Below are 20,706 nucleotides of genomic sequence, written 5' to 3' on the forward strand. Positions count from 1 at the left end.
CAGATAGGGTAACACAATGATCAAAGTTGTGTGGCAGGGGACTATGTGGTGAATATCGTTGCCATGGAAACCTTATTTCAACTTAATTTCTTCATGACGCAGGAAAGAGCTGATTTTAACCAGACGAGGAAATGACTATCAACTCAGAAACGACTGAAATTACATATTTCTTTCCACTTGGTTAACCCTGCAAGCCCCTCACAGCAAGTCTGCAATAAAGTCTGCTCCTGGCTGGTTGCTAGGAGATCAAATAACAAACAGAGTCACCATGGAATAAAAAGACCAAAGTACTTGCAACTCTGTACCAAAGCAATATGCGCACCAAGAAAGTAAAGATTAATTACTTCAACAAGTACCAAAGAGTTGACTTTTGAGAGTAGATTCTGTATCCAAGTGAACTAACAGTGATATGTGGGGCTGTGGGATCACATACGTGGGTCCTACATTGAAAAACTGTTGATTTTATTGGAGCAAGACCACTTTAAGGTGCAAATACTAAAAACAAACTATGAAGATTGTCTTTTGCAGCAAATGTTCACAAATTCGAATTCTAAACTGTCATGTCAGCCGAGTTGCTTATTTTGCTGTTCCACCTATGTTACGGGCAAATACACAAAAAGGTCGACGCCTTTCGGAGGTGATGCAACTGCTGCTGAGAAGCAGAGGCTGGAGCCTCGCCGCCTGGGCCTCGCAAGCCGGCGGTTGAGCCTCGCAGGCCGGCAGTGGATCCTCGCGTCCCGGGCCACGTGGGTCGGAGCTCGGACCTTGTGGGTCAGAACTTCGTAGTCGGAGGTGGAGCCTCATGGGTCATCAGAGCCTGCGGCTGGGGCCTGGCTTGCTGCCACAGAGGCGTCCGTAGAGGACCCGGCAGCGTTAGTGGAGAAGTCGGTGCGGCAGTCGGTGATGGCGGCGACCGACGGACGAGGACGGACACATGGAAGTGAGGACGCCGTTGCTGAGGAAAGGAACAAAGGAGAACCCAGCGTGGGGGGACCGCTGTGAGGGGGGGTAGAACAATGGACAATGGGGACCCAGCATTGGGGGACCGCCGTGAGGGAGGGGGGAAGAACAAAGGAGAAATTGACGCAGGGGGGAGGGGGGTGGATTTGTAACTTTGTAAGCGCCTTTTATGGGCGACTATTACAAGCAAAGAATTTCACTGTGACTTGCCACATGTGACAATAAAGTATTCAATGAATCACAAATGCAGTTAGTTTTGAATTCCATTCCCACTCCTCCCCGCAGCTGTCTGCTCCAGATTTATATTTATGTTATCTTGAAACAGTCCAATCATCTCCATACTTTTAATCATACAAATTAATTGTAATATTGGATAAAGAGTGTACTGTAACTTTCTGATACTCCCAAATGCAGTATTGCTTAAATGCTATATTCTACATCTGCATCCTAATTATCGGCTATTTTTCTGAATGCTGAGCTCTCCCTATACCGGTCAAATGGATGTATCATCGATATTTTGCAGACACTGTCTAAAGTCACGCTTTATTACTTCCTGGAGACAACTGGGTGTGGCAGCCCAGAAACTGCTGTGGATTTGCAAATAACTGGGTGTGGGAGCGCGTGACTTTCCAATGATTCATTGTGCCCACATCAGATGCAGCATTGTGATTTCCAGAGGTTTTCAAGCCATAAAACACAGTAAACACATTCAAATGAGGACAAAATTCAAGTTGGCATATTTTGCTTTGCAATTCAATCCTCAATTTAAATTTTCAGATAGGAAATCATTTTAAACCTCATTTGCAGAGAAGTCTTGATAAAGAACCGTTGATTCTGGTGGTGCACAAAAAAATAGCGTATCTTTTAATACACTCAATTCCCCTGATACACCATTATTTGACTTAATAAACTTTGGCTTTAATGATCTTTTTCATCAAGATAAATCCAGAAATTCAAAATATGTGCATCAATAATCTTTCCAAACAAATCTCAATAAATGCTGGAGAAAGTGTTAATTTTTTTAATAACATTTGTCCCCTGGTTGTGAAATTTACACTCAGAAACTTCTGGATCCTAGAGAATATCGAGCTTTCTCCATGTTCCCATGCTTCCCTGCCTCATCTTAAATTTGCACTCCCTATTTTCCTACAAAAGTTATTTTTTTTCAACCACTTGGTGGCATAGATGAGTAAGAAGAGATTTTCCATCCATTCACTATAATTGAAAACATATCTGTGAGAGCTAACATTAGATTACCACAAAATCTCCAAGGAAATGACTGAGCCGTTTCTCATGTGGACGAGAACTGATGCGTTGATACAAACCCTCTAATGAGTAGTCTGCAAGTTACTTCCCGGCTGTTTCATAAACATATGTCACTACTACAGAGCTCTGCACTTCATTCAGTGTTGACCCACCCAATAAGTCACTGAGCTCTGTACATTTAAAATCTGTTCAATCCTTTTTGTACAATTCTCGGGTAGAAATAGGAAATACAATGATTTGCTGCTAAAAAGAGGTTTAGAAAACTGATAAAGAATTCCAGTAGGAAAATTCAATTCGTTTTGAAAAGGATTGGAGCGTGACTCAGACTTAGCCATTGTGGAGCAAAAGCAGGAACATATAATTGGGAAATAATAACGTTAAATAGGAGTTTAGCAACTGTGACAGCCAAATTAACTTTAATGAATTTGATGTTGGAAAACTGGGAAAGACGACAAAATCGCCTTGAAGCAATGAAGCAGGGTGCCTCAGAGATGAAAGGAAACAGCTGGCATCGAGGTCAGACAGAAAATGTATGCAAATTCTCCAGTATTGTTGTAATCTTACCATTCTGGAACCACGGCATCTGGAATCCATTCCCTGAAAAATACGACTCCGAATGAAATGCCACATGCAGGCTGCTGCCAGAGGTTGTTCCTGATGGTGGCAAAGTATTCCTGCAGTAAGTGCCAATAAGATGAGACTGGGCACTAGGTCCATCATATAGCTAAGTCACGAAGGAAAAGGGAGATTAAAAAGAGTTTTAAATCGACAATAGAGAAAATTGCAAACAGTATCAAACCCTGTTGCAGATCAGGCATGCAGTAAGAATTAACCTTTTCCCATTCGTCATGTTTCTCTGTCAAAACACAAAGCAATACATTTAAATTATCTTTTAGTCCTTTTATAAATTCTGGGCATCACTGACAAGACCAGCATCTGGCTACTGACTGCTTTACTTAGTCACTTCAAAGAGAGTTTGAGAATCAACCAACTGAAGTGGGTCTCGAGGCACATACAGGCCAGACTAGTTAGGGATGGCAGATTTCCATCCTTGAAGATGAAACAGACAAATGTTTACAACAATCCAGTAGCTTTGGCATTCATAGCAATACTTGCTATTCTTTCCAAATTTGAGATTGTAAATGATGTCACAGCTGCCATGTGTGATTTGAACTTGGATTTTTGCAGTTAGTTCAGGCTTCTGCATGATATAATAACCACTGTGACATCAATCCCACTGCACTACTAACAACATTACAATATAATTAATACAATTGAAGTATACTTTTGAAAAGTCTCTGCTCTTTTTGGAAGCAAATAATAGCAAAGCTACAAATTTATTACGTTTCAAGCTGATGTGGGGACTATTGTGTAAGATCTAAACGAGTAATTCACAATCCTGTGCTCTAAGTGAGAAGCCAGATGAACATGTGGTCTTGGTTTCAGACAGTGCCTGAAATATTCCAACTCCATGCTCTGTCTCCCAGCACATGTAGGTCTAAACTGTGTTCCCTTCTGTGAGAGCCATTTGGTTCTTATGTACCTACTAAGACGCTTTGGCGATAACAATTATAAGAAGAAAAGTGTAAGAACAATTTCACTGAAGGAAGCACAGCAGTGATCCAGATTAATCACAACTGAGAAGCCAAACTGTGGATTTGGAATCAAGCAGTGTTTACCCAGAGGCCAGTTAAATCAGGAATAATGTGCCAGTTTAATGTAACATTATATTATAAACAGTAGAATTGTTTAGGTACATACAGAATCTTTCCTTATAACTAACACTGTAGTGGAAGAGCTTTCATGTAACATTATTAATTATGGCAAAAGAGATTAATTATAACGTTAATGAAAAATCCCCAGGAGTCTGTTATTTTGTGAGTGAAAAATGGTAGCTTTTAATAAAAAGTAATTTGGCAGGATTTCTCTTTGCCTTTCGACATATAATCATCTCTCTAACGTACACACCCACACATTCATTAGTTTTGCAGCTGGCTGTTTATCCCCATAGAAATTAACATCTATGAAAAATGAGACATAATTTGTTTGCAGATCCTTAAAAGGGAGATCTTCGTAGCTGGTATACACAGAAACTGTAAGTTCTATGAATAACATCAGACTAAATGTAATCCAAATTGGCAGGTTTTTCCTCCTTTAATATGGCTTTAGGAACTCCTAGGCATTCCTCTGAAGTGGAACCATGTTAATTTGGGGGCAAAGACAATTCTTGCCTCCTACCTCTATTTTCCAGATAACCTTGAAATGTGGTGTGTCTTTAAATTCACACTGGGTTGAGAATCCTTCAAGGTCACTAAAGTAAGTTGCAGATCTGCATTCAAGCACTGTGTTATGTTTTAATCACTTTACAATTACTACTAAGCACCTTTCAAGACCTGTAATGGACAACAGAGCCTTTTGACCTATACTTCATTGGAAGCAAGCATGTTCCAATCTTTAGAGTCATAAAGTCAGGAAACAGGCCCTTCGGCCCAACTTGCCCGTGCCGACCAAGACTTTGAAGTAATTTTTCACACAACACAGAAGAAGAAGGCTGCTCCGTCAATTGAATCTATGGCAGCTATTGAAGCATTCTCATCCTATTCCCTCGTGTACTGTATATGCCTACAACCTAATCTTTTTCCAAATGGTCATCCCCCCCCCCCTCTTATTCTGCTACTCATCTACAATAGAGGCAACTTTCAGTAACCAGTTAACTTACATTCACAAATCTTTGGGATTTCCCTGCTCTTTGTTCTATCTGCTAGATCTTCCCGTATACAACATAGCACCTAGTTTCTCCAGGACTAGACTCTCAATATATTGCTACAATGCTGCATTCTCAGTGCAGTCCTGAGAGGATTGTTTCAATTATCTGCTCAGATTTTTCTTTTCATAAAGTTGTGTATCTACAGTAAAAATTAAATAATCTAAAAGATGGTCAGTATGCACTCAGTGGGCCAAATGACCTGTTTCCATGGTATTTATATTGATTTATTATTATCACATGCCGAGAAACAGTGAAAAACTTAGGTTTACGTTCTATCTGGCCAAATACATGAATACGTTAGGAGAGCAAAAAAGAAAATAACAACAATTTAGTTACAGCTGCAGATAAAGTGCAATTAAAAAGGTGCAAGGGCCATAATGAGGTAGATTGGAAGATTAGGAGTTCATGCCTAGCCACAGGACAATAAAGTAAACCAAATAGTTTATGGATCTCATCTTACAATACTTTCGAAGGATATTGTAAATTTATTCCAGTAATAAAATGGCCTTTAAACCTGATTCTTACCTTAAGCCAAGCCAAATGACAACTGTTAAAGTCCAGATTAAAGGCACTAAAGATGTAGTTGATGGTGCTCCCAGCTGTTGCCTGTATAGTCCAGTTACAGTCTTGTTTCGGTGGATAAGGTTGAGGAAAGTTTGTACTTTCCAAAACTCCCTTGCTATGATCTACAATGATTCCTCCCTGGCAAACTGCAAAGGACGCAATGTGTGAGAACTTCAAATAATTTGAAACAAAAATTTGTAGAACAAATCCATTCACAGGTAAACACTGGCGCCGTCCTGTACGGGTATGGCTGCCCAGCCTGCAGCTGTCCGTTTTTTCATCTCTTTTTTTTATTTTTAATTAGTTGAGTTTTTGTTTTCGGAGATCTAGCTTTTTTTAAGTGGGGGTGGGGGGTGGGGGAAAGGGGGAAACTGCTTTTCAGGGTCGATACCTGGTCGGAGAGGCGGCTTTTCTCCGGGCTGCACTGTCGACCCGTCCTCGCGGCCTACCAGCGGGCCTGGAGCGGCATTTCCTGAGGGGACCGCCCAGAACCTCGTCTTCGGCGGCGGCGCAGCGCTGGAGCGCTATTGCGGAGCGGAGCGGGCGATGTCTTGCCCGGGTCACCGCGCTGGACCTCCGAAATGCTGAGAACATCAGGTGAACCTACAGTTAACCTATAGCCCTGCCTGGACTGATGGGACACCAGCGCTGCTTCTCCGCACTGGCTTAATTTCCCGCAAGTCAGGCACGGCTGTAGGTTAACCTGGCAGGACAGGCAGAGTTGAGCTGGGTTAAGCGCTGCTGTGGGCCTGAGGGTACAGCTCCCGTCTGACTCCCGACCTCTCTGGCCACCCGGGGGGGGGGGGGGGGACTCGCGTGCGGACGGGACAGGGCTGGTGAGCCAGGATCGATCCTGCCTGCGGATGAGGCGCAGGTCTGTGCCACGTCTCCCTCCTCCAATCACTGCTCTCTATCCTCAGTCCCCCCCCCCCTACTCCTCCCTCCTCCAATGATCGCGCTGAACCATCATGTCCTGCCCCATTGCCTGCTGACCGACGTCTCACTCGTCCAATCGGCGCCCTCGATCAGCAGTCACACCCCCACCGTCTCACGGAAAGCGGAGATTTCACCGGGTTTTAAAATCGGGATTACAAAAACTTGGGGGGATGTCCCCCACCTCTCAAAACAGAGGGGGGGGGGGGGCGTGTCCCCCCTGCCCCCTCCCGGGATTTCCGCCCCTGAATAAAAGCCCATTCCTAGAGATAACCGAGACAACAACATACATCTTTTCCTCAGTTTCTCCTCTAGAAATTACAGAACAACACTCTCCACCGACACTTCACATAACACAGGCTCATTACTCACAACCCACTCACAATCCCCTCACAAACATCATCCGGAGATTTTCATGCTGAGAAAAATTACATAATGGGTCAAACGGTATACAGGTGATACTTAGAACACAAATGACTAGGAATAGATAGAACATTGCTGACATGAATAGCAAAGGATAAAATTGGGCCACTTTACAATAATTTCACTGCAGATTACTTACTGTGTCTATATTTAGCAAGAAATCCCCCTGTGGCTATTGAGCTATCAGTTTGAAGTTCTATGTACATGTTGTTTTTGGAAGACAGAATTGATGCTGGCATTTGACTGCCACACAATTTAACCAAAATCTGAGAATTTATATTGATTCCATTATAAACCTAGAAGAGAAAAACAAAGTACTCAAATTTATCACCATTATTAGCCATAACAAAGAATATTGAAATTAAGTGACTTTTTTTTCTCCAAGAGTACGATATCTGATGTTGTTATTGTTTTGATTTATTGTTGTATTTCATATGTGATTTATGCGCCTTATGTGAGCTGTTATGTTATGTTCTGTTATGTTGTCTGTTTATGATGTCTTGTTTATTCTTCTGTACAGCACTTTGGTCAACATTGGTTGTCTTAAAGTGCTTAACAAATAAAGTTGGATTGGATTGGATTAAATTAGATTTTATCTTCCAATGTAAAACCAGAGTGTGCAAATATCTTGAGCTTTATTCCCTGAATGTTGTGAAAAATATCATATGTCTACAGTGGTATTTGCTATACTGTTGGCCACACTAAGTCAACAAAATCTTAAGGGGTTGGACAGGCTAGATGCAGGAAGATTGCTCCCGATGTTGGGGAAGTCCAGGACAAGGGGTCACAGCTTAAGGATAAGGGGGAAATCCTTTAAAACCGAGATGAGAAGAACTTTTTTCACACAGAGAGTGGTGAATCTCTGGAACTCCCTGCCACAGCGGGTAGTCGAGGCCAGTTCATTGGCTATATTTAAGAGGGAGTTAGATGTGGCCCTTGTGGCTAAGGGGATCAGAGGGTTATGGAGAGAAGGCAGGTACGGGATACTGAGTTGGATGATCAGCCATGATCATATTGAATGGCGGTGCAGGCTCGAAGGGCCGAATGGCCTTCTCCTGCACCTAATTTCTATGTTTCTATGTTTCTATATTCCCAAAAATGAAAGTGATGAAATAGCTGATACAATTTCTCATTCATTTCTTTCTAATCAGTATTGATTGATAGGAGATAAAAATATATAAAACAACTACATTGCAGGAAGCTGATTTACTGGATGAAAGATTCAAGAACTATCATTACACACAAGAATGCATTAAAATTATTCATGTAATACAGTTCCAATCTATTCTCGCAATAGCTATTTCGAACAATATCCATAATTGGAAAAGATACCCCATTCAATCATATACCAAGAGACATAGAAATTTGAATTATTAAGTAAAACACAAAGTGCTGGAGGAACTCAGTAGGTCAGGCAGCATCTGTGGAGGAATAGAGAGATGACATTTCGGGTTGGGATCCTTCTTGAGACTGATTAGAGTTGGGGTGAGAAAGCTGGAGTGATGGGGTGTGTCAAAGTTTGGCAAGTAATAGTTGGATACAGTTACCCCCTCTCACCTGTATCTCTTGCCAGTTTCGTCCCATCCCCACCTCTCTTTTCCAGCTTGCTCTCCCCTACTCCAATCAGTCTGAAGAAGGATTTTGACACAAAATGTCATTTATCCATTTGTACAGTATGCTCTTTGACTCAATGGGTCCCTCCAGCACTTTCTGTTTTGTTCAAGATTCCAGCATCTGCAGTTGCTTGTGTCTCCAAGTGATTTATTATTTTGTTTGTTGTAACAAAGGCTTTTGCTAGCTTCTTCATTAACTTTGGACTGCAATGTGATATAATTTGATGCAAAAAGTGTAGAATGCAGAACTGAATTGAAGAGAAATTCCAAAACTTATTCAACATCTCAAACTTGACATTGAGAAAGCTGGTTTAACTGGAAATGAACAAAAGAAAATATTGTGCATCTTTCTGTTAATTGGGAATTAAAGTTCCTTGAAATAAAAGTGTAATGATTATCATCGCAGTTCCATGTAAAAGTTCAGTTAAAATACACATACAGTTAAGTGATCAGTAATACATCCAGTGCTGGAATCCAAATGGAATTGTTCAAATTGTAGTTCAATCACACTGCCTGAATTGGTTTGAATCAGCCAGGAGCATGCTGCGTTGTTTGAATATGGCATTGGATAGTTGGGAGAGGTAAAACTACCAGTTGCTGATGTGAGAGTTCCACCACAGCCTGAAAGAAAAGGGCAGATTTTATTCCATTCATTATGTTTATCAACAACACTTCATGGACACAAGAAACTACTACACAATTTCACATAATTACATCACAACAAATGTCATTAATCTAGATTAAAAATACAGATGTCAAGGCAGAAACGACACTGGGAGAAATCAGCAGATAAGATAGCATCTGTGGATAGTCAGAAATTAGTCGATAGTTCAAGTCTTGTTTTGAAAACCTGAAACATTAACTGAACTTTTTCCAACATAAAACAGGTAGTGTGGCTGGTGTAGTGAGGTTTGTAATTTGACATCAGCAAGAACGTCAAAATGGATGGTATTAAATTTGTCATTGGGTCCCTATTCATTTTTCAATTGGATCTAGAGTATGTTTATGTGCACAGGGCTGCCAACATTGAGTGAGAATTGAGAGTGAGAAATTACAAGGGAGCGCAGCGACCAAGCCCATGGGAGTGTAGCAATGGAAAGGGGGGTCGGGGGAGGGTGTGGGAGGGGGGTGTCCCCCTCCTACGTAGGGAGCTTTTGCATTTTTCAGCTTGAAATTGTGCAATCCGGCGCATACTGTAGCGAGTGTTTCAACATAAACTTGAATGCAACATTTATGCTTTAAAATTGTTTAGGTATGAATAAGGTTAGGCTAAATTACATTCCTAATTAAGGGGCTGTCCCACTGCAGCAACCTAATTGGCAGGTTTAAAAGAGTTTAGGAGAATTTGAAAATATTTCATGTTGAAGACCTCCTTTGACTACGTAGAAGACCTCCTTCAACCTCCTTAGACTATGTTGAAGACGAGCTTCGACTAGCTTCGGGAAAATTGGACATGGAATAGTGGAGAGTGAAGACTACCTCCTTCGATCTCCTTCGACTTCCCTTCAACCTCCCTTCGACTATGTTGAAGACAAGGTAGTCTTCCTTCGATTACCCTCGATTACTATGAATAACATGCCGACCTACTATGACCTACTTCGACTAAACCTACGACTTCTTGCACCCTTTCCATTATTGAACCATTTGAAATCGAACATTAGCAGATACAAATGTAAATCTACCAAAACAAATTGTAAATGTAGGTTACGCAACTGCACCTAACTTTTATTAGCCTGCTTCCAGCAATCAAACTCAGACAACGAAAACAGTTAGTTAGCCTCTATTTTTTATTGGTGATTGAAGTGAGGGCGTGTGTGAAGGTGTGTGAGTGTGTGTCAGTGTGCGTGAGGGGGTGTGTGAGGGTGTGTCAGTGTGTGTGTGTGTGTGTCAGTGTGTGTGTGTGTGTGTGTGTGTGAGAGTGTATATGTGAGGGTGTGTGAGTGTGTGAGTGTGTTTGTCAGTGTGCGTGAGGGGGTGTGTGAGGGTGAGAGTGTGTCAGTGTGTGTGAGAGTGTGTGTCAGTGAGTGTGAGAGTGTGTCAGTGTGTGTGAGAGTGTGTGTCAGTGTGTGTGAGATGGTGTGTCAGTGCGTGTCAGAGTGTGTGTGAGAGTGTGTACCTGTGTGTGTGAGGGTGTGTGAAAGTGTGTGTCAGTATGTGTGAGAGTGTGTATCAGTGTGTATGAGAGTGTGCATCAGTGTGTGAGAGCGTGTGTCAGTGTGTGTGTGTGTGTAAGAGTGTATATGTGAGGGTGTGTGTGAGTGTGAGTGTGTGAGTGTGTGAGGGTGTGTGTAAGTGTTTGTGAGAGTGTGCGTGAAGGTGTGTGTGAGATTGTGTGTGAGAGTGTGTGTGAGAGTGTGTGAGAGTGTGTGTGAGAGTGTGTGTGTGAGGGTGTGTGAGAGAGTGTGTGTGAGAGTGTGTGAGAGAGTGTGTGTGAGGGTGTGTGAGAGAGTGTGTGTGAGAGTGTGTGAGAGAGTGTGTGAGAGAGTGTGTGTGAGAGTGTGTGAGAGCGGTGTGAGGAGTGTGTGCGCGAGTGTGGGTGTGGCGTGTGTGTGCGCGTGTGTGCGCGTGTGTGTGCGAGTGTGTGTGCGCGTGGTGGTGGCGTGTGGTGAGCGAGTGTGTGTGGCGGTGTGTGCGCGTGGTGCGCGTGTGGTGCGCGCGTGGGTGTGCGCGTGGTGTGCCGTGTGTTGCGAGGTGTGTTGCGCGTGGTGTTGTGCTCTTGTGTTGCGGGTGTGGTGTGCGCGTGTGTGTGCGCGTGTGTGGCGGGTTGGGTGTGTGGTGGGTGTGCGCGTGTGTGTGCGGTGTTGCGGTTGTGATGTGCGCGTGTGTGTGCGCCGTGTGTGTCGCGTGTGTGGCGCGTGGGGTGTGCTCGTGTGTGTGCGCGTGTGTGCGGCGTGTGTGTGCGGTGTGTGAGAGAGTGTGTGTGAGAGTGTGTGTGAGAGTGTGTGAGAGTGTGTGTGAGAGTGTGTGTGAGAGTGTGTGTGAGTGTGTGAAAAATTTCATGTTGAAGACCTCCTTTGACTACGTAGAAGACCTCCTTCAACCTCCTTAGACTATGTTGAAGACGAGCTTCGACTAGCTTCGGGAAAATTGGACATGGAATAGTGGAGAGTGAAGACTACCTCCTTCGATCTCCTTCGACTTCCCTTCAACCTCCCTTCGACTATGTTGAAGACAAGGTAGTCTTCCTTCGATTACCCTCGATTACTATGAATAACATGCCGACCTACTATGACCTACTTCGACTAAACCTACGACTTCTTGCACCCTTTCCATTATTGAACCATTTGAAATCGAACATTAGCAGATACAAATGTAAATCTACCAAAACAAATTGTAAATGTAGGTTACGCAACTGCACCTAACTTTTATTAGCCTGCTTCCAGCAATCAAACTCAGACAACGAAAACAGTTAGTTAGCCTCTATTTTTTATTGGTGATTGAAGTGAGGGCGTGTGTGAAGGTGTGTGAGTGTGTGTCAGTGTGCGTGAGGGGGTGTGTGAGGGTGTGTCAGTGTGTGTGTGTGTGTGTGTCAGTGTGTGTGTGTGTGTGTGTGTGTGTGTGTGTGTGTGTGTGTGTGTGTGTGTGTGTGTGTGTGTATATGTGAGGGTGTGTGAGTGTGTGTGAGTGTGTGAGTGTGTTTGTCAGTGTGCGTGAGGGGGTGTGTGAGGGTGAGAGTGTGTCAGTGTGTGTGAGAGTGTGTGTCAGTGAGTGTGAGAGTGTGTCAGTGTGTGTGAGAGTGTGTGTCAGTGTGTGTGAGATGGTGTGTCAGTGCGTGTCAGAGTGTGTGTGAGAGTGTGTACCTGTGTGTGTGAGGGTGTGTGAAAGTGTGTGTCAGTATGTGTGAGAGTGTGTATCAGTGTGTATGAGAGTGTGCATCAGTGTGTGAGAGCGTGTGTCAGTGTGTGTGTGTGTCAGAGTGTATATGTGAGGGTGTGTGTGAGTGTGAGTGTGTGAGTGTGTGAGGGTGTGTGTAAGTGTTTGTGAGAGTGTGCGTGAAGGTGTGTGTGAGATTGTGTGTGAGAGTGTGTGTGAGAGTGTGTGAGAGTGTGTGTGAGAGTGTGTGTGTGAGGGTGTGTGAGAGAGTGTGTGTGAGAGTGTGTGAGAGAGTGTGTGTGAGGGTGTGTGTGAGAGTGTGTGTGAGAGTGTGTGTGAGAGTGTGTGTGAGAGTGTGTGTGAGAGTGTGTGTGAGAGTGTGTGAGAGTGTGTGTGAGAGTGTGTGTGAGAGTGTGTGTGAGAGTGTGTGTGAGAGTGTGTGTGAGGGTGTGTGTGTGAGTGTGTGTGAGAGTGTGTGTGAGAGTGTGTGTGAGGGTGTGTGTGAGAGTGTGTGTGAGAGTGTGTGTGAGAGTGTGTGTGAGGTGTGTGGTAGGTTGTGTGTGTTAGGTTGTGTGTGTTAGGTTGTGTGTCAATGAAGCGGCGTGAACACCCGGAGTGAGCGGAAATTGGACTTGGCGATGTCCGGTGAGGGTTTCCCTCTTGCCCCCCCCACCCCCACTCCCCCGTTTCTACTTCCTCCCGCCCCCCTGGGAATGCAGGCCTGCCCAGGTGCTCTGTGTCCTGCTGGGGTCTGGGGGAGGTGAGGGTCAGTGACCCGGGGGTCAGGCATCGGAGCGGAGCCTTAGCCCGAGATTCATCCCCGCTGCTCCAGAGGCGGCACCGACGCCCCCACTCTCCAGGTCCGCTCCTGGCTCCAGGCTGGGGTTTAAACTCCATGGGGTGTGGACAGAGCGGCCCACGGACACAGAGCCGCCGGAGGTGAGGGTGGGAGTGTGAGCGGTGCCTCAGGGGTCAGTGGAGGGACTGTCTCACCTATCACACCATCTACACGGGAATGTGTAGTTTAGTTTAGACTCTAGACTAAACTACTTTTTTGCCCCAAATCATCCCGTGGGCTGGATTGGACCCCTTCGCGGGCCAGTAGTTTGACGCCTCTGCATTAAACAAATGCCCTCTAGTTCTTGAACCACATATCCCGGGAAAAAGACTTTAAAAAGAAATATATTCACCTTATATATTCCCCTCATGGTTTTTATTGACCTCTAAAACAATTTTTGCTCAATTTTGAATTTCCAGCAGCTGCAGATTTTGGTTCCATGAATGTCAAATGGAATAATTAGTACTGTAGTCTTGCCATTTTAAATAGTGTGCGATGGGCTTAATCTAATCAAATTGCTCGTTCTTTACAGGAAACCCGCCGACAGGCCATGGGAAAGATAGCAGCAGATGGGACTGGAACAGAAATATTTTCAGAACTGCAATCTTATGTCTGATAGACTGTCAAATCATCTCTCTAGTATGCTCTATGCACACATCCAAATCTGCATTTATTTATCAATGATCCAAAGTTTATTTCAGGAATTTGCTTGCAAATATTCATGTCAATGTTGAATCAAATTCAATATCAATGTTTGAGTGATAGAAGCCAATTTAAATGTGGGTGTGGAAACCGGAGCACATGGAGAGCACCCATGCGGTCACAGATAGAGTTTGCACACAGGCACCTGTCATCAGGATTGAACCCGTGTCTCTGGCACTGTAAGGCAGCAACTCTACCACTGTATAATATAATAAAATATATTTATATTAATACCAGTTTACCTGTGGAAGTACCATTCCAGTGAGCGCTAAATGCATGGTGTTCAAAAATATTATCTGATTTAAATTTAATCCATAGACTGTTACTTTGGGACTTGATGAGTGGTGGGGCTTTTCCTCCGCAGTACTGCCCAACCAGAGGAGATGTTTCATATTCACCATTCCTGAAATATAAAACATTAGTTTGAACTTTAGAAATCTTTGGTAATAATGATTTCACACAATAAATAAATAACTTGGGCAGTGATCACCTTAAGTTCTGTAGGGTATCAAAAGTGCTTCAAAGAAATACTCATGAAATCTAAACATTTTTCCTGCAGGGTGATGATTCACTGGAATTCTCTATCCTGGAGAGTAGTGGTGGGTAAGTACTGAAAGAGGAGGTAGATAGTGTAAGGCCTGGATAGAGTGCATGTGGAGAGGATGTTTCCACTAGAGGTAACAACCACAGCGGATTCAACGTTTCCCACTGAGAGGGAAGGCAACAAAGTTCAGTCGTCTTCCTCTTGTTCACCCGTGGTCGGGGCCTATTGAGGCCTCCGCAGTCGCCGCAATGGTGGCCCGATGTTTCAGGCCCTCTCGCCAGAATGATGGAACACCGGCGTCGGAAAGGAGGAATTCTCTCAGCAGCTTGGAGTTCCGAATCGGCCGCTTCCTACCGGAGACCGTGGCTTCAGAAGTCCACAGACCAAGCTGGATGGAGCTCCAACACTGGCGATCTTCGGCAAACGATCCCAGGCCTCTGCGATGTTTAAAGTCAGCGCTGCCCGTGGCTGGAAGCTCCGCAGACCACAGCTCCACGGTGCTTAAGTCAGCAGTCCCAACACTCTGGAGCTCCAACACAGCGATCCCAGTAAGGCATCATCCCGCTCCATGATGGAATTCAGCGCTGCGCCGCCGCTGAAGCTCTGGCCGGTCTCCGGCAGGAAAGGCCGCGCCAATCCAGATGGTCGGCCGCAAGTAGGGGGCGAAGATGCGGCTCGGAGGAAAGACGCATCCTCGACCAGGTCGTGACTGAGAAAAACTGTTTCCTCTTTCCCCCCTCCACCCCCCACATTAAAAAGACCTCCAAAAACAAACTTTTAGACAGACTAAACATCAAGGATGAAAGGACAGGCAGCTGCTGGCGAGGCTGCCACACTCGATGGCGCCACCACTCGGAGGGGTGACAGATTCTTGATTGGTCAGGGTGTTAAGGGTTATGAGGAGAAGGTGAGAGAATGGGGGAAAGATGGATCAGCCATGGATTGAATGGCATAGTAGACTCGATGGGCTGAATGGCCTAATTCTGCTTCCATGACTTATGAGAGATGATTTTTTGAAAGATTAAAGAATTGATGGCTATGGGAAGCTGATACAGAACAGCAGTTGAGTTGTGAACAGATCATGTTGAATGGTGGAAAGACACAAAAAGCTGGAGTAACTCAGCGGGACAGGCAACATCTCTGGAGATCAGAAATGGTGGGACTGGCTTGAGGGGCCAGATGATCTCCAATGTACAATGCTGTGCTGGCTATCCCAAGTCATTCCTTGTCCATACATGTATATACTGTATCTCAGAAACCCCTCCAATAACTTCACTGCCACAGATGTAAGGCCCACTAATCTGTAGTTCCCAGACATTTCCTTGCAGCCTTTCTTAAGTGGAGGCATAGCATTAGTCAGATTCCAGTCCTTCTGCACCGCACCTGCGGTTATCGAAAATACAAAATCTCTCCCAGTGGTTCTGCAATTTCTTCCTTGCTACCAATATTAGGTTAGATAGCGCAGCTGGTTTCTTTTATCTCCGCATTGTTGTCTCTGCTACTCTGACACTGTGTAACCACAACAAACCTCTCACTTCTTTCAGTCAGCAATTCTCTCAAAACCTTGTCCTTACAAACATGTCTGAGACGCTACATCTTGAAAATATTAGACTTGCCTTAGCAGAAAAACTAGAGCATTTTTCGAAGACATGGATACCATTCATTGATTTATTACAAGGATAGTATGGTGCAACACAATTTTGGAGTTAAATCTAATTAAGGGTTGGGTGATGGGTGGGGAGGGTTGCGAGGCAGGTATATCATCACCTTTTGTTTTCTTTCTGTTTTTGTCTTTTTATTTCTCTACGTTTTTCTTATTTCTTTTACTTACTCCAATTTGGTAGTCTAGTGGTTCTATCCTTGCACAACCACTTTTTCTCTCTCTTGCTTTCTCTCTCTTCTTTTCTGTTAACTTTAGCTAAAAATTAAAATTGAAGCTGTACAATAACTGTATTATGTCATATGCCGCTGGTTATATTTTTGTACACTGCTTCTAATAAATAAAAATTTTTAAATAAAATGTAAACATCTTGTCCTTTCAACTTACCTCCGTATCAATAAACTTCAGTCTGAAGAAAGGACCCGTCTTGTAACGTCACCTGTCTATGTTCTGCATGCATGCTGCTTGACCCGCTGAGTTAGTCCAGCATTTGTGTCTGATTTTGGAAACTGGTATCTGCAGTTCCTTGTTTCTACTTTCTAAACCTCCCTTCATGCTTTTTGACAATTTTCATTCCTGCCACATACTGTTGGAACCCATGACCCAAAATATTCTGAATTTCAGATCTAGGCCAGTCAGTACATTTTGCACTAGCACTAACTCCACTGATCCAGATTAGGGTGATTGCAAACAATCGACTTTTTCCTCTGGAACCTGTAATGCTCTAAAGCTGAAAATGTTATTCGGCAATTTAACATTTTTTTCTTTTTGCTCTATCTGTTATACTTGTGCATAACTTGATTGACCAAAAGTATAGTATCATCTGATTACATCGACTGGCATACAAACAAAAGCTTTTCATTGTATGTTGGTACAGTTGACAGTAGTAAACCAATACCAATAGAGATAAAATTGATGATTTCTATTTTCAAATTTCTACCCTGTAGTCGCTTACTGCTGCCACAACCTTACAATGCTAAAGAAGAGGAATGCAGAGCTATCATGGTGGGAATTGAAAATTGCCAGACGCAAGCTGCATGATACTTCTTTACTTTGGGGAATTGCATTCCTACTATCTATGTTCCCACAAGATTAAAGGAAAGAAAATGTTATTTTATTGTTCAGTCTTTAAGGACTACCTATGAGTTGAGAAATGTGTGTCTGGTAAAGAGAAGTTAATGTATTAATGATGAGCAGTTGATAGTTAATGTGTTTGTATTCACTAAACTATCTGGAGATTATAGCTCAAAGTTTCATATTGGTCAAATTCACCCCAAATATTATTGGGACAAATGAACTTCCAGAAACAATATGCTGTATGCTCCATTGGTTAATGTACATAATCCAATGCACATTTTGAGGATTAATAATATGGATATATAATTGGTGACAAGAATTGCTGAATTACCTAATTTCAACATAGGCAGAAGTACAGGCTTGATAACCTTCTACTTTAAAGTCAGTAAAGTTGAGCAGAATCTGCTTGTTCTCTTCCACATTAATTATGTAGATACATTCTTGGAATATGGAATAGCCATTTGGATAGTTTGGAGATGTAAATGTGCCAGTGGATTCAAAGAATTCCTCCTTGCATTCTGTAAATAAGGAAAACAAAGTTTTACTATAATGTAACATTTTCATATAATTTTATGTGGCTGCAAGGAGAAGCAGTTGGTCTTGTGGCATTTAAATTCACTGCATAACATTAAGAAATATTACGCAGCTAATTTAAATACTGCCTGCACAACATTCAGCATTATCATTATGACACAAGAACATCCCATTACAGTGCTGAAGACATTATCTAATACAAGCAGTACCTCTAGCTGATCTATTCCATATTGTTGAAACATCTGTATTTACATGACAAAGTGGAAAATTGCCCAGGTCCATTTAAATTATCAGCACATTGATGGAAGGATTTGTTGTCTGTGATCAAGATGCATATACACACCAATAACTACTCGTAGACATTGAATGTGTCATGATCAGAGAACACAGAACATGAAACATGGAATAGTACAGCACAGGTGGCAAAAACAGGAAAGTAGACTATTATCTGAATGGTGGCCGAGTAGGAAAAGGGGAGATGCTACGAGTCATTGAAAGTAGGCATGCAGGTGCAGCAGGCAGTGAATGTTATGTTAGCATTCATAGCAAAGGGATTTGAGTATAGGAGCAGGGAGGTTCTACTGCAGTTGTACAGGGTCTTGGTGAGACCACACCTGGAGCATTGCGTACAGTTTTGGTCTCCTAATCTGAGGAAAGACATTCTTGCCATAGAGGGAGTACAGGGAAGGTTCACCAGACTGATTCCTAGGATGTCAGGACTTTCATATGAAGAAAGACTGGATAGACTCAGCTTGTACTCGCTAGAATTTAGAAGATTGAGGGGGGATCTTATAGAAAATTACAAAATCCTTAAGGGGTTGGACAGGCTAGATACAGGAAGATTGTTCCCGATGTTGGGGAAGTCGAGAACAAGGGGTCTCAGTTTAAGGATAAGGGGGAAATCTTTTAGGACTGAGATGAGAAAAACATTTTTCACACAGAGAGTGGCGAATCTCTGGAATTCTCTGCCACAGACGGTACGCGGCGCGACTCTCGTCAGCAGCGGCCTCTGCAGTCCGTCTGTGTTTTATTATTTTTTGTCTCGTTTTTATGTAGTTTTTGTTATTTTTTTTGTTAGGGTATGTGTGTGGGGGGGGGGGGTGGGGGTGGTGTGGGGGGGAGGGGGTAACTTTAAAATGTTTCCCCTGCACGGGAGACCCAACCTTTTCTTTGTCGGGTCTCCGTTGTCGTTGGGGCTGCAACGTGGAGCGGCCTCCAACAGGAACGACCTGGGGTTCCAGCTGCGGAGCTGCTGACTACTCACCGTCACGGGGCTGGCCGAGTCTGGAGCGGGTGGAGCGGTGGTGGAGCGCTGCTGCGGCCCGACCTCCGGAGATTCGGAGGCTGCAACTGCGGGTTTGGCGGACGGCGGCACCGGGGGCCCGCGGGTCCCTGCTGGGAGACCGCTTTTCGGGGCTTCCGCAACGGCGACTTCTCCCGCCCGAGTTGCGGGGTTGAAGAGCACCTGGAGCGGGGCCTTACACCATCGCCCCGCGCGGCTTGGAATGGCCGCGGGACTCTGCGAGCGCACGCCGGGGGCTCTAACAACTAGACCCGGTGCGCGACCTTGCATCACCCGGCGTGGCTTTAATGGCCGTGGGACAATCGCCATCGCCAGCCGGGGGCTTTGACTTTGACTCTGACTCTGACATGGGGGGGAGAGTGCAGTGGAGAGATAAGTTTTTTTTTGCCTTCCATCACAATGATGTGATGGATGTTGGTGTAAACTGTGTTGTGTCTCGGGTCTTTTTGTTTTGTAATGTATGGCTGCAGAAACGACATTTCGTTTGGACCTCAAGGGGTCCAAATGACAATAAATTGAATTGTATTGTATTGTAATTGTATAGTTGAGACCATTTCATTGGCTATATATAAGACGGAGTTAGATGCGGCCCTTGTGGCTAAAGGGATCAGGGGGTATGGAGAGAAGGCAGGTACAGGATACTGAGTTGGATGATCAGCCATGATCATATTGAATGGCGGTGCAGGCTCGAAGGGCCGAATGGCCTACTCCTGCACCTATTTTCTATGTTTCTATGTTTCCAGGAACAGGGCCTTAAACTCACTTAGTTTGTGCCAACCATGATACCAACCAAACCAATCCCTACTCATGTTTGGTGCCCCTGCACTCTGTCAGTTTATGTGTCCGACCAAATGCCTCTCAAATGTTGCTATCGTATCTGACCAAATTCTGGATTTATCCCAATCTTTGACAAAGACTCATTATTTATTTATTTGCCTCAGTATTCCACAATTTGAGATTTGTAATTAAAAAAAAACACATGTGGTTAGTGCACATGGTCAGATTTTATTAAAGGCCATTTTTATACATTTTGGTTTCACCATGTAGAAATTACAGCTATGTTTATACATAGATTCCCCCCCCACCATTTCAGGGTACCATAATGTTTGGCTTGTAATGTGTTATTACAAACACATGGCTTCACGGGTGTTTGTAATAGCTCAGATAATGCAGGTATAAGAGAGCTCTCAGCACCTAGTCTTTCCTCCAGTCTTTCCATCACCTTTGGAAACTTTTATTGCTGTTTGTCAACATGAGGACCAAAGTTGTGCCAATGAAAGTCAAAGAAGCCATTATGAGAAACAATAATAAAACAGTTAGAGACATCAGCCAAACAGGCTTACCAAAATCACCCTCACCCTCAACAACTTTACGTTTGACTCCTCCCATTTCTTCCAAACACAAGGCGTAGCTATGGGCACACGCATGGGCCATAGCTACGCCTGCCTCTTTGTCGGGTACGTTGAACAATCCTTATTCAATACGTACCAGGGCCCCATCCCCGACCTCTACCTCCGTTACATTGACGACTGCTTTGGGGCCACCTCCTGCACCCACACACAACTGACTGACTTCATCCACTTCACCACCAACTTCCATCCGGCACTCCAATACACCTGGACCATTTCCGACACTTCCCTACCATTCCTTGACCTCACCATCTCCATCGCAGGGGGACAGACTTCTGACCGACATACACTACAAACCAA

General features: G+C 43.9%; 1 protein-coding gene across 1 annotated transcript in view; it reads right to left on the bottom strand.

Moving 5' to 3' along the window:
- cubn (cubilin) overlaps nt 1-20,706 on the bottom strand; it is a 209,237-nt gene that overhangs the window by 123,331 nt on the left and 65,200 nt on the right. The window contains exons 14-19 of the mRNA XM_033039905.1: nt 17,492-17,678; nt 14,122-14,282; nt 8,966-9,147; nt 7,053-7,209; nt 5,519-5,703; nt 2,791-2,950 (exon numbers count right to left, since the gene is read on the bottom strand). Of these exons, the coding sequence (XP_032895796.1) occupies nt 2,791-2,950; nt 5,519-5,703; nt 7,053-7,209; nt 8,966-9,147; nt 14,122-14,282; nt 17,492-17,678 (1,032 nt within the window). The remainder of the gene's footprint in view (nt 1-2,790; nt 2,951-5,518; nt 5,704-7,052; nt 7,210-8,965; nt 9,148-14,121; nt 14,283-17,491; nt 17,679-20,706) is intronic.

This window comes from Amblyraja radiata, chromosome 2, assembly GCF_010909765.2.
Source record: "Amblyraja radiata isolate CabotCenter1 chromosome 2, sAmbRad1.1.pri, whole genome shotgun sequence".
NCBI lineage: Eukaryota > Metazoa > Chordata > Chondrichthyes > Rajiformes > Rajidae > Amblyraja > Amblyraja radiata.